This window comes from Aphelocoma coerulescens (genome assembly GCF_041296385.1).
Source record: "Aphelocoma coerulescens isolate FSJ_1873_10779 chromosome Z unlocalized genomic scaffold, UR_Acoe_1.0 ChrZ, whole genome shotgun sequence".
NCBI classification, from domain to species: Eukaryota; Metazoa; Chordata; class Aves; order Passeriformes; family Corvidae; genus Aphelocoma; species Aphelocoma coerulescens.
The window spans coordinates 34,847,163-34,861,792 of record NW_027184085.1 but is presented as its reverse complement, the minus strand read 5'-3'; the positions used below and the strand labels follow the sequence as shown (position 1 = coordinate 34,861,792).

The window sequence follows — 14,630 nt, the reverse complement described above, 5'->3', positions numbered from 1 at the left end:
TCATCTCCTGCCCCTCTGATCTGCTGCATTCTTTGAGTACATGTGCACAAACCTCACCAACACCAGGGAGCATTTTTGACTGTTGTATTTCAGAGTTAGTTGTACACCTCATCATGGGGGGCTGCCTTGCTTATGGGTAAGATTTTGTATTCCTTAGGTGGGTGACAGTGATAGACACTGAAGGCAGGTATTCCAGCTGCAGGAAGAATGTCGTAAGCCAAGTAGGTCACGATGATATCCTTACATTACATGTAGATCATAATGTCTTTTAGGATACGTGAAGATGCTGGAGCCTAGCTGCTAAATCCAGAGCTGTCTCAGCTAGTTCTGTGAACAGGGAATAATGAAACTGCAGTTTGGCAGTATACCTGAGCAAAATTTTTGTACCTCGAGTTTTATGAATGAATTGGGACTTTAGCAGAAATCATGTGCTGTGCTAAATACACACAAAACATGGAAATCTTTATAAGTTCTGTTTAAACACAGGTTAAAATGAACAATCCTGCACTTGAATACACAGAATTTGTACCTGTATCAAATGCAAGTAAAACCTGTTTAGCTGCAATCTGAATTCATAAAGAGTGGGTTATTGTTAGGACACGATGATAAAATGCACTAGTGCTGTAGAAAAGGCACTGTTTCCATTATGAACCTGGCTAAACATGCCTTCATTGAACAAAGCATGCTGATTTCTTTTATTAAAGAGGAATCCTTCTTTTTTCTTTGCTTCCTTTTTTCTTTTTTTTTTTTTTAGTTACTCTGCATTTAATGGAAATAATAGACTAAAAACACAGCCATCATCAGTACTAAGGGATGTGAGATCAGTGGCAAACAGACACTCACTGCATTATTCTGTATTAGCATTCCACAATGCTATAGCATTTCCAGTTCAAATTCTTTTCAACTTAAGTTTGGAATGCCTAAATTTAAACATGTGACTGGGGTTGTCATAGAGCAGGATAACAAAGCTCAAAGATGCCCATTCTCCTCTTTAGTTTAGGACCTAATACCTTTTTATATTTGGAAGACATAGAGGAAGCAGAATTAGTTGCTATTTTTGTTCTTTCCAGAAGACGGATAAATATCAGGGCAGAAGAACTGCTATTTGGTACATCGAAACGCACAATAGAAAAATGCAGTCTTTCCTTACAGAAAAGATAGTGATTTTTAATAGAGCATTTTCACCAGTGGTGTTGGTAGAAAAAAAAACGAGGTGAAACAACAAATACCATTGTTCGTGTTTCTGGAGTCTTGTAGACATCATACTGTTTATACTGTTCTTTCAATTTTTAGTGACCTTTACCTGAAAACTTTTTATAAAATTGAGTATTTTTCTGCACTCTTTTGCCTTGCTTTTAATTTTTTTTTTTAATAAAGGAGAGGACTTCTAGCAATTAGCTGGATTTACAACAAATGGCACACAGACTGTTAGCTCTGCATGTGTGCTATATCATTGGTGTTTACCCTATTATATTGCAATTTAAGTATGTCATAAAGTTTTATCAGTGATCACATAGAAATAAACTGGAATGCAGAAGTACCGACCATGAAATATTAGGAGAATGCAGTATGTAGCAGTATGTATGACTTCTGTATTGTGATAATTGCATCAGTTGTGAAAATTGTAATGGGATACGATATTCCTCATTTATATTTTTGACGGTTGGGTATTTTTAGCAAATGAGTTGTCAGCAGAAAGGCTTCATTAGACCCATCAGGGTATCTGCCCATGAATAACGAATCCCAAACTGTACTGACAGTTTCCTTGAGCCAAAATGATGGAGCACCTCTGACAAAAGCCATATTGTGCTCTCCATGTGAGAAGTGTGAAGAACAAAAGAGACAGTTTGTTCTTAATTTGGTCAGGTTAATATTGACACAGTTATCTTAGAAGAGTCAGAAGTGTGTGTAATGTACACTTGCAGTGATCACTTGGGTAATTGGCTGTTGATTTCATGAATCAGTGTTGCAAGAAACAGAGAAGCTACAGATTCTCTTCAGATATTTCTTGGGTATTTTGCCTCTTTTAAAGGATCATCCATGTTTATAGTTATGTTATCTGTTAAATTTTAAAAATCTGTTAAATTTTCAAGAAAGAAAGTAGAGTTTCTGAGAAAGAAGTTCCACAGCAGTATACAACCTACATATAATGGTATTTCTCAACAAAAATACATGCTAACTATACATGTTCAAAAATCCTTCAAAGTCTTTGGATTTCTTCAGCTTTCTCATTCTGATTACCTAACTTACAAGAAAAATATTTGTAAATTTCAGAATGTTCGTCATATTGCTATGATACAGCAGGAGCTGTCTATATGCATTAGATAAAACAAAAGCACAATTTTATTACACGTTATGACACTAAATTACTCCATAGTTATACTGCTAGTAACTATGCAAAATATATGTACTACTAGATTCTATTTATTTCAAGTACATAAATTTCAAGTATGCTTACAATCCATTTTTTTGTTTAGAAGTTACTTAGAGGGCATTGTGACAACTAATAATGTTTACATATGCTGTTTACCTGCTGTATAGTTTGTAAATATTGGTTAATAATTAATACAGCACATTCTAATAAAAGAAAAGAAGTGTATAAAAATGACCAGTTGACTGACCTTTGTCATTGTCTAGCTGTGTCAGTATATTTCCTGCTATAGTAATTCATCAACAGTGTATTTTAAATGCTTGTAATTTATTTGGCATGTACAAGCTTAACTGTTGAAATTATTTGAATTTTTTCATTTCTGAAGGAAATTTTTTGTGTTCTGCAAGCATTTATAATATGTGCAACATTCTGGTTGTCCGTTTAGGTTAGCAAATTTGTGGAAGAGTCCATATATCTACCATGTCTTTCAATATGTGGTCTTCGGTAGTTTTTAAGACTTGTTTGCAACTGTCATTATTTACTTGAATGCTTGAATGCTTGAGAAGGGAGTATCTGATTTTTGTTGTTGGTACTATTTTAAAAGAATAAACTTTAGGGATATTTGGGAGAGTTGTCAGGAATTTTCAGATGATTTTGAATCTGCTGTAGTTCAGATTTTTAATTTGAATAGATTTTAATTGTTCCAGCTGCAGTTAGGAATGGGATAACTGAGGTGACTTTTTCATGCTTAAAGACATTTTGGTACTGTTTCTAATCTACCCAGTACTAGTGTCTTCAGAAGAGGATTTTACTGGTTTGGACATTCAAAGCTTATTCGTGATAATTCCTCACCATAACCCTTGACTCAGAGTTCACATCTGAGTGTCCACCAGTAAACTGTCAGCTGACTGTTCGTGCATTAATCTGTGTGAATTTCACATAAACCTAATTTTTAGGTGCTATGGAAACATCAAAGGGGGAACTTAATCTCTAGTCGCAGAAAGGACTCTACTTCCAAAGCATTTGACAAATAGATTTTTTTGTTTTAAGTTTAACTTACAGGGAGGGAGATGCATTTGTGGACACATTTGAGTAGATTAATAAATAGTATTTATATATTTGTAACCAAAACAGTAATTCATTAGGTAGGAGACAGATGCAGGGGAATAACATGCCAATCTGCACATACAGTTGTGCTGTGTTCATGATGAACTGCTGTTTATTCAAGGCCAGTCTAGCTTGGCAGCATCAAAAGAACTCTTGGCTAGAAGATGACAGAAAACTATTTTAAAAACAAACAGCAGAAACATAAAGGAGAAAATTAAATTTCTAAGTCTTTGTTCACCAGTAGTTATCAGAAGTGAGGGCTGAAAAGAGACATCTATACTTTGTGCATTATGTTCCCAGTTGAGAAAGGTGGATGAATGGTTTATGTTTCGAGTTCTAGATAACTGGGCTAGTCCAAGCATTAATGAGAATAGGAAACATAAAAATTTATCTCCTGTATGCTTGGTGTGGGGTGTTTGTGAAAGTAGGCAATTTTTTTGATACAAGGAGTGTAAAAATACTCAGTCCTTACTTGTGTGTGTGTGTTTGAAGATTTGCACAATTCAAAGAGCAGGAACAAGGGAATCTATAGGAACAATCTGTGGTAATTTTGTTACAATTGGGTAACATCATCATGGGCACATATAAAGGGCTGCAAAATTAAGTTAGCTTGTGGATTTCCTTTTGATTGCTGAATTTTGCATTCAATACTATTATTTTAACATCTGTTATTTTAGATTAAATATTGGCATGACAAATTTCATAAAATATTTTTCTTTTTCTAACAAAAAAAGGTGATTTATTCAAGAAATAGCAATATCCCAGTATCACAGAATTACAGTATTGTTAGGGTTGGAAAGGACCTCTGGAGATCATCTAGTGCAACCCCCTTGTCAAGGCAGGGTCACCTGAAGCAGATCACACAGGAAAACAAACAGGTGGGTTTGAATGTCCCCAGAGAAGGAGAGTCCTGGACAGCCTGTTCCAGTGCTCTGCCACCTTCAGTGTAAAGAAATTCTTCCTCATGTTTATGTGAAAATTCCTGTGTTTCAGTTTATGGCCATTGCACCTCGTCTTGTTTCTGGGCAACACTGGAAAAAATCTGGCACTCTTGTCCTGATACCCACCTTTGAAATATTTCAGTGTGTTGATGAGATCACCTCTCAGTCTTCTCCAGACTAAACAGGCCCAGCTCCCACGGTCTCTCCTTATAAGAGAGATGCTCCAGACCCCTGATCATCCTTGTGGCCCTCCACTCGACCCTCTCCAGTAACTCCTTGTCTCTTTTGTGCTGAGGAGCCCAGAACTGCACACAGAACTCCAGGTGTGACCTCACTAGGGCCAAGTAAAGAGGGAGGATCACCTCCCTCAACCTGCTGGCCACACTCTTCCCCATGCACCCCAGGATGACATTGGCCCTCCTGGCCACAGGGGCACTGCCAGCTCATGGACAGCTTGTGATCCACCAAGAGTCCCAGGTCCTTCTCCACAGGGCTGCTCTGTAGGAGGTCAGCCCCAGCCTGTGCTGGCACTTGGGGCTGCTCCTCCCCAGGTGCAGGACCTGACACTTGCCCTTGATGAGCCTCATCAGGTTTCCCTCTGCCCAACCCTCCAGCTGACCCAGGTCCCATGGAATGGCAGCAGAGCCTTCAGGTGGATCAGCCACTTGCCCCAGTTTAGTGTCACCAGCAAACTTGCTGAGGGTGCAATTGATCCCTTCCTCCAGGTTTTTGATAAACAAGTTGAATAAGATTGGTCCCAGTATTGATCCCTGGAGAACACCACTGACTGCAGGCCTTCAGCTGGACTCTGCTCCACTGATGACAACCCTCTGAGCTCTGCCTTCAGCCAGTTCTTAATCCACCTCACTGTCCATTCATCTAACCCACATCTCCTGAGCTTACCTGCAAGGATGTTACGGGAGACACTGTCAAAAGCCTTGCTGAACTCAAGATGTGCACCATCCACTGCTTTTCCCTCATCGACCCATCCTGCCATGCCATCACAGAAGTCTCTCAGATTGGTCCTACATGATTTGTCCTCGGTGAATCCATCCTGACTACTCCTGTGCTCCTGATGACCTTCTTGTCTTCAACTTTTTGATGATCTCCAGAATGATCTGTTACATCACCTTTCCAGGAACTGAAGTGAGGCTGGCTGGCTGGTAGTTTCCTAAGTCTCCTTACTGTTTTAGAAGATGGGAATGACATTGGCCTTCGTTGAGTCATCAGGCACTTCTCCCGTTCTCCATGATTTTTCAAAGATGATGGAGAGCAGCAGAGCAACAACATCTGCCAGCTCTCTCAGCACCCTTTGGTACATCCCATCAGAGCCCATGGATTTATGGTTTTAAGCCCAGCTGATCTCTAATGCAACCCTCAACAGCCAAGGGGAAGCCTTCCTTTCTCCAGTCTTCCTCTCATACCTCTGAGGTCTGGGACTTCTGAGGGCAGTCTCAGCAGTAAAGACAGGCAAAGAAGGCATTCAGTAATTTTGCCTTCTCTGTGTCTTCCATCACCAGAACACCCATCTGATTGAACAGTGGCCCTGCATTTTCCCTAATCTTTCTTTTGCTGCTGATAAACTTGTAGAAGCCTTTCTTGTTGTCCTTGATATCCCTTGGTGGACTCAATTCCAAGTAGGCCTTGGCCTTCCTCATTGTATCCTTTCAACTCTGATGATGTTCCTATAGTCCTCTGTCATGGTTTAGCACAGCTTGGGTGTGCATCCTGAGATGCTGTGATTCCAGGGAGGGAAGGGGGGAGGGTGCTGGCTGTGATCGTTTAGGGGATACACATCGTAAAGTCACCCCAAGACATCCTCCTATGTGGCCTGTCCCTTCTTCCGCATGACACACATTTCTCTTGTGTTTGAGATTTGCTAGGAGTTCCATGCTCATCCATGCTGGTCTCCTACCCCCTTTGCCCAATTTCTTTATCATGAGGATACACTGGCCTAGAGCTTGGAGTACTTTTAAGCAATATTGCAAAAGTAGGTGGCAGGAACAAGTAAGAATTATGTTTCACCAGCAGATTCAAGAAGGTGAAACCTGCATTTAGTATTTTAGTGTTCTTCCATTACTATGCTGTGGAACTGGTAATTGATTTTATTAGGCACATAGCTGTTTTGACAAGTGAAATGGAATTCTCTTGCTCATTAGAGCTGCTGATGCTTTTTAACATTTACGGCTACTTTTATGGCAGATTTGGACGAAAAGAACAAGAGAAGTTGCTGACATTTCTTTTAATTTCTTAATATTTTTCAGGACTGCATATTACACAGGAGTCTCATTGGTGATCTGAAAGCATTCGTAGATAAATATGGGTTTGATGTACTTGTCATTCTGGCCAACTGCTTGTCAGATGAGAAGCAAACAAAACAACAAATAGCAGTATACTCAGAAAATGTAGAGCTAGGCAATCAAGTAAGTACCTAGAAAAAGAATGAGATGTTTTTTCTGAAAAAAGTTGTTGGGGTTTTTTTTAAGTACTCTATATCAAGGTGTTGATTAATTAAGTGAGGTAAAAATGTAGCCACAGTTGACCAGCAACTGACCAACTATTTGACATGGCTGAATTATTTATATGATACAGAATGAAAGATTGTGATATTTGGTATTGCTTCAGACCAAGCTAATAGAAAAAGATTATGAGAAATACTGAAAGAGGCAAGATTTTTCAGTTCAGTTAAAATGTTGTTTTGGTTCCCTCCCCCCCCCCCCCCCCTAGTTTTGGCCTCGGTTTGTATTGTGGTTTACACAAATGTGTCTTTGGCAATGAGGGGTAAGCAGACACCTTGTAAATAGTCATGACCAGAACTCATATATGTATATGTTATTCCTAAAGAATTCAAGCTCTGAAAGAAAAAAAATTATTACAATTGTGAACATTTTTCCAGAGCTAGGTGCTTTTCAATTTTTAAACTATATTTATCCCCAGATGGAAGAGACTATTTCAGTGGCAAATTTTTGAACCTTTTTCTCAGTCTTGAAAATTTACGATTTTAGGGACAGGTGGCTAAGTAAATCCATTGTTTTCAATAAAATGCATTTATTTTACTAATATAATAATCCCTTCCTAGAAATACATTCCTAAAGTACTGCATAAATTTTACTCACATTTCTTAAGGGAACAGCCACACATTTATTTGGATTTTCTGTTATTAATAAGGAGTGAAGTGAAAAGTCAAATGGTATAATTTTTGACCTATCGTATAACAAATATTTTGTCTTGATCTTCTGTTGTAATACATCATCTATTTGGGGATCATAATAAGGATGCTACAGTGAAATGGCCAAGCAATAGGTTAATAGGAAGAGATAGGTACGGCTGTATTACATGATGAAGTGCCTTTATGCCCATGACTGCAGTGACTTCTGAAATATCCTGTTTTTCAACAGATCTGCTGTGAATTAGAAGAATGTCAGAATCCTTGTTTGGAGCTGGATCCTCTAGAGTGTGAATGTGACCAAATTCTTATTTATCATCAAGAAAATTCTTTGGTGACCTGTGATCAAATTTTTCTTCTAATTAAGGAAGTTATAAATAGAAGGCAACCAGAAATGGTATCAAACAGTAGAACTTCTTCTACTGAAGCTGTTGCTGGAAGTGCTCCACTTTCACAAGGATCTTCTGGTATTATGGAGTTGTATGGTTCTGATGTAGAACCACAGCCCAGTTCTGCCAATTTTACAGAAAATCCTCAAGATCTAAATGGGTCTATGCAAGCCCACATTGATGTTAATGTAGACCTTGTGAGTCCAGACAGTGGCTTGGCTACCATTAGAAGCAGCCGGTCATCCAAGGAGAGTTCTGTTTTTCTTAGTGATGATAGCCCTGTTGCAGAAGGTGGTGCTTCGCATCACAGTCTTCTGCCTGGCTTTGATTCCTATAGCCCTATTCCTGAAGGAGCAATAGCTGAAGAACAAAAGTCTCAGTCAGGAAACAATAGTGATAACTTCGATCTTTTCAATTTTGATCTAGCACCCATGGCTACAGCTCCATCTGAGTCATCTTCTCGTTCTGTTGATTGTTCCCCAGCAGATGACTATTTTCTCAATAGTGATTCATCAGAAGGGCATCAACTCACTCTGAAGAAAGAACTTGATGAGGCAAACCTGTTAGATAATGATACAGCAAATTATTCAACTGACTTCCTTATGACAAAAATTGAGGAAGACAATCTGGCTGAATTTGATGAGAATCCAGGAGAAATTTGTGAGAAAACTTCAAGTTTGATTGATTTAGTTGAAGGTGATTCTTCTTCACCAGAAATGTTGAAATCTGCTGATTCAAGAATTCCACCAACTCCTATGAACAGTCTTGTAGATACTTCACCATTAGATAATGGGCAGCCTTTAATTTTCTCACAAGATGTCATAAAAAAAATTAATGAAATAGATGGCACAAATTACTCTCAGTCTCGTGTTAGATATGGGAGCTGGTGGGATGGCTTTGACTTAGATTCCAGAAATGCCGATGCATGGAGTTCAAGTGAGCAGGAATCTGTATTTCAGAGTCCTATCTTATGGAAAGATTCTAAGGAAAGTCCCTTGCTACGAGAACATACTGATAGAAGAGCCTCAGATTCTGTGTTCCTCCAAAAACAGCCAAAGCAAATGGAATATATGAAAGCAGGTCTGTGGGATAATCAGTTTAAACAAGATAGTTGGAACCATGAGAATCAAGAGAAAAACAGTGAACATTCGTGTTTGGAAACTGCTTCTTTAGACGAGACAAAGGAAGAATCAGAGAGCTTTACAGACCTGTGGAAGGTCAGCCAGCCAACACCTGTGATGTCAGATGCGTGGTGTAGTGGTGAAGGAAAAGGTAGTCAGCTAGCTGGAGACTCTTACAAAATCTGGACTGAGTTTGATGAAGAAAATGCTGGTAGATCCTCAGAAAATGTGTGGAACATGCCCAAACTAGAGAGAGAATTAAAATCAGTGAATATTCCTGAGGAATGGGCCATATCAAAAACTGTTTTATCAGATTCTTCAGATATCACAGTGGACAATGAGACTGAAAATCCAGAAGTGTGGGATAAAGGAAGTTATTATTCAATAGAAGACCATGGAAAATCTGAAAACATAAATTTTGTTTTCAACAATATGCAAAATAATTCCAAGCTGAACACAGGGGAAAAAGCTGTGTTTGGTGATCCTAAACATAGACCAAAACAGTTTGAAAATATAGATACCTGGAATACGTATGATAAAAACATCAGAAAAGAAGTAACAGAAGTAGTGGTGCCATGGGAGGATACCTTCTTATACAAAAACTCAGATCTTAGTTCCTCAAATATAACAGAAGATTTAGTTATTTCTCCACCAGACACCAATTATTCAACATCTGATTCATATATATCACCTACCTATGTGGAAGATGAAAGAGAAAATGAGGACAAGGGTTTTGATGAAGAAACAGTTACTGGTAAATTCATTAACAAAAATTTGGCTGAGTCAAAAGTACTTGAGAAATCAAGTAAGGAACCATTATCTCCTAACAATATGCCTTTTTCAAATACTAGAAATACAGATATCTGGAACACTCCACTAAACAACATCACCCAGTTACAAGAAGGAAATTCTGAAGTTCCAGTTCTTTCTGCCTCTGCTAAACCTTTTCTTAATTCAGAACAAACAAATGATCTATGTTTTTCAACTGAATCATGTACTAGTGAAAATAATTTTCCTGTATCTGAAAACAGAAGAGTGACACTGGCGTATAATCAAACAGTGAATGATTTATCACTCTCACAGAATGAATTAAATACTAGGCAGACAGCAGCTGACAATGCAGAAACAGTGGGCAGTGTTCTTGTAGAAGACACAAACACCTCTATGCCAACTTCAGAAACTGAGAATGGTTTGAATCTTAAAATATGTGACTTAGGGAGTGAGATACTTAGTAAGAATGCAGCACAAAACACTGCTGGTATGGATGAAGAGCTGGATAGTCAGGATTCAGTGCTGCAGCTGAACTCATGGGGTTTACAGAGTGGGCAGGGTAATGAGGAAGGCTGGAATAATGCCATTGTCATCTCTAAGGAAGGAGAAGAATGTAAGAGAACACATGAGACAAGTGGACAGCAGATGATTAATGATGTTTGTAATAAACCAGTGCAAGAGGACAATGAATCTTCAGGTAAAACAGATTGGGAAGAAAACGAGTCAACAACTGAAGTTGCCGCCTCCCCAGAAAAAATGAGAAACAGTGTTAGTTTGGAACCATTAATTACAGAGAATGAGTCATTTTCTAATCAAAGCAATCCAGTTAGTCAGGAAGATAGAAAAGACGTGTTGCAGAATAGTTTAGAATCTTCAAGTATTTCTGCAGGAGGCAGAAATTACGAATTTTTTGATCACCCCTTACCACAAAATTACAATTATAGTGAAATGTCACAGCTGCTTTCTGAGGGAGCTGAAAAAGAGGCTACCGTGATGGAGGATGTGACAAGTCCAAAGACGGAAAGTATTTCTGAAAGTTCTGACAAGGGTAGTGATAATCCTGAAAATAATTCTTCTAAAATGCCTGGCAGCTCAGGTGCCTGGAATGACTCTGGAAAGAATGGTTGTGGCCAAGCCACACCAGTTCCTTTGATGGATAAACCACAAGAACCTCTGGGAGAAGGGCAAGAATGCTTGCATGAAGTGACTTCTAACCATCCAGACATTTGTAATTCTGAGTTAGTATCTTTTAAAAATATCTCTGAACTGATGAGGACCAATGAAAATTCTTTCACAGATGAGTTTAAGAATAGTCCTTCTGGATTTGTCAGTGTTCCTGATACTACACATACGTCTGTGGTGGAAAGATCATTTTCATTTGAAATAGGTTCTGGGAGAAATGAAAACTCTGAAAATTTAGAACCTGCTAATAATCTTTGTGAAGAGCCATTTGCAGTGCTTGATGACAGGTTTCCGCAAACTGTTTGGGATTCACAGTCACGTGAAGATTTGCAGTCTCCTGAAACGAGTCCTGAGGCAAGCGAAATCCTTGAAATAGCAAATACCACAAGCAGCCTTTCAAAAGATATACAGATCAAAAGCTATTTGGAAGAAGATAATGTGTGGAGTAATTCAATAAATGATTATGCACACTCAAGTGGAACAAGCCCTGATTTAAGCGATGCATCTGTGAATGTGTGGGGAGATCTTCCAGGTGCTAGTCATCATGAAAGAAGCAGGGATATGTGGGAGATTGAAAATAATAAAAATCTTGAAGATTCTTGTAAAAAGAAGGAATTTGGGATTGAATACAAAGAAGAATTTGAAACAAGTGGCAAAGAGAACAAAGTTCCTAAAAGCTTAGATTTTTGGAATGCCCATGTAGATGATGATACTGTATCTTCTTTATCAAGTCCTGACATAAATGAAGATTCAGAGAATTCAGAGGCACGTCCAGAAGTGATTAATGAAGATTCAATGTGTGAAAACAAACAGTACAAAGCATCTGAAAAGGGAGAGGATTATGTTCAGTCCAATGCAGCAAGTCCTGAAGCTAATGAAGACAACTTAGATGCAAAAACTAGGGTGGGAGAGAAGGTCGTGGTAGGAATCTTCAATGAAAATTCTGAAACAATTGAAGCCAGGAAGGTATTGCAGGAGGGTATGACTATTGACTTTATTGAACATAGGAAGACTCCTGAATCTACTACAGGCCACAGTAAAACACCTGAGGAAAGAACTCAGGTGAGTATTTTCAATGAAAAAACAGATAGTGGGGAAGACTCATATTCATATCAAATGAACAAAGATCCTACACTGACTTCTGCTGCTGGTGATAAAGAAGAGCATTCTTCAAAAGCTGTAGAAAGGTCGAATATGTCACTGGAAGCTGATTTAGGAACTAATCCAAAGTCCACAGTAGGAACACCTGATTTTCCAGATAACCGTTCAGAGTGGTGGAGTTCACAACCTTGTGAAGAAAAGCAGTTGGAAGATCAGTATTCTTTTTCAAGTCACTTTGTGACAAACCAGTTAGGAAACAGTAAAGAGGACTCCTGTGATTCTCCTTCACAAGATGAAGAACTAACAGAAGCACATTTCACAGGTAATGATGAAAATCAGCCTGCCCTCCTGTACTCTGATGAAAAAGAAAACGAAAGACTGCTACATTCTATCAATAGTCCTGATGGTCAGATAAATAAAGACACTTTACAGTTCCAACAATTTGATTCTTTCACACTGGATAAAGAAGAAAAGGAGTTGATAGAGCAGTTGTTCTCTACAGATGAGGAAAATCAACTGACTTCACAGAATTCTTTCTCAGATGAGGAACGAACTGTACCAAATACATCAGTTCAAGCAATCAGTGTACTGAATCTACCAAAAGACAGTGAGGGAAATGCAGGTCTCATTCCTCAAGGACAACAGGAGGACACCTGTGAAATATTAGAAGTGCACAACTCCATGCCAGGCGCTTTCACTGTAGAAGACTTATCTTTTGAAATGACAGAAAAGTCAAGTCCAGAGTGGAATATATTAGTTCCCCAAACTGTGCTTATTCCAGATATTTTACAGGATAATACACAAGAAAGTAATCAGCAGTTTTCAGTGGAACCTGACCTGTGGACTAATGCTGAGCAGATTGTCCCTTTGATGAAATCAGATGGTGAAAATCCTGATATTTTAAATCACTATGACCAAGGCAATGGTTCAGAGTCATCAAGCAGTCCTGATGTGTGCCAGGAATATGGAGCTAAGCATGCCTCTATCCCATCTTCTCAGATTGCAGTGGAGCCTGAAGACAAAGACATTCAGCCAATTCACTTGAGGTCAAATATGAGTAAAGAGGCAGATTTTGATTCAGAGTATCAGTTAGTAATGCAGAAGGGGGAGACGCACTCTGAAAATGGTCATCCCCCGGACTACGAACCAGTAAAGAGCAACGATTTCTATCAGTTTACCTCTTCTAACCCTCAGGAGCCTCCTGAATTTGCAATTCCAGAAGAAGACAGTCTAGAAAATAAGCTGGTTTCTGACCCTGCTGTGTCAGCTGAAATTGCCAGTGAAGTTGTAAAAGTACCATACTTAGATCTGAAAGACATGTTCCATGAAAGTTTCACTCATGCAAGCCATCAAAGAACACCAACTGATACAGCCCAAATAGCAACCTCCCAAATGCATTTGCTTCCCATGGATTTCAATCAACCTGATAGGGCAGAACAAAGCTTAAAAGAAATTAGTGCCTTGGGTGAAGTTGTAAAATATTCTGATACTGACCATCCAGCAGTAACTGGCGATGAGCTAGATAGGTCAGAAGAATGTGTGGATGAATCTGACACAGGGATAGAACATAGTATCAAGAACACATCAGTGACTAATGTCCTGGCAGGCACATGTGATGGAATGAACGTAGTGGCACTACTAGGCAGTGAGGCAGCAGAAGGGAAATCAAAGGATGAACAGACACTCTTTCCCAAATCCTTCCTACCTGATGGTAATGAAGGCGATGAATCTGATTCAAATAATCAACTGTTCGATGACACAACAAAAGAATATGAAGCTGTAATTGAACCTGATGTTCCTGTGTTTAAGGAAATACCCAGTGACCAATCACCAGTGGTGTGTACTCCACCATCCTCTGCATCTTTTGATGCTGAACTCTCTGGCAGCAGAGAGTATGCAAACGGTGAGCTCTTGTTACAGCAGCCATATGACAGCGTTTCTTTGGGAAAACGGCTGCCACTGCCAGCTCCTCCGGAAGGTGCAGAAGGCATCCTAATGACCGAAGATGAGGTGTCTGAAACATCCACAGAGTGCCTTCAGGAAAATCTCACCTCAGTACCGTCGCTCTCCATGTCTGAAGTAACTCAACCAGATTCTGATTTTTTGGCAGGAAAATCTGAAGCAGAAACAACTGATCCTAACTCACCACCAGGTGGAGATAGAAGATCATGTGATGGTAAGAAAATACGCTTTCCAGGGCAAGCGCATAGGACGGAGAAAGGAGGAAGTGTCTGGAGGCTTAATGAGGAGGCTTTGAGTGTAGTGTGGAGTTTGTGTGTCTCCCTAATGTACAAAACGTGTACTGTGGAAAGAGCTCTAGTGTCATTTGCTCAGACAGATCTAAAGCTTTTAAAGAGTGAAGTAGGAACATAATTTCTGTTGTTTGTACAGGGCCTAGCTTATAGGACACTGAGTCGTTTGTCCCTTGGGAATGATTGCCATGTTAATGTATAACCCTTAACAATAATGATGATGGTGATG

At 39.2% G+C, this 14,630-nt stretch overlaps 1 protein-coding gene across 5 annotated transcripts in view; it reads left to right on the top strand.

Annotated features, from left to right (window-relative positions):
- The window catches only part of PRUNE2 (prune homolog 2 with BCH domain), a 137,357-nt gene that overhangs the window by 71,588 nt on the left and 51,139 nt on the right, over window positions 1–14,630 (top strand). For all 5 annotated transcript variants that reach the window (XM_069000932.1, XM_069000937.1, XM_069000934.1 and 2 more), the window contains exons 7-8: window positions 6,684–6,842; window positions 7,818–14,325. In XM_069000932.1, the coding sequence (XP_068857033.1) occupies window positions 6,684–6,842; window positions 7,818–14,325 (6,667 nt within the window). The remainder of the gene's footprint in view (window positions 1–6,683; window positions 6,843–7,817; window positions 14,326–14,630) is intronic.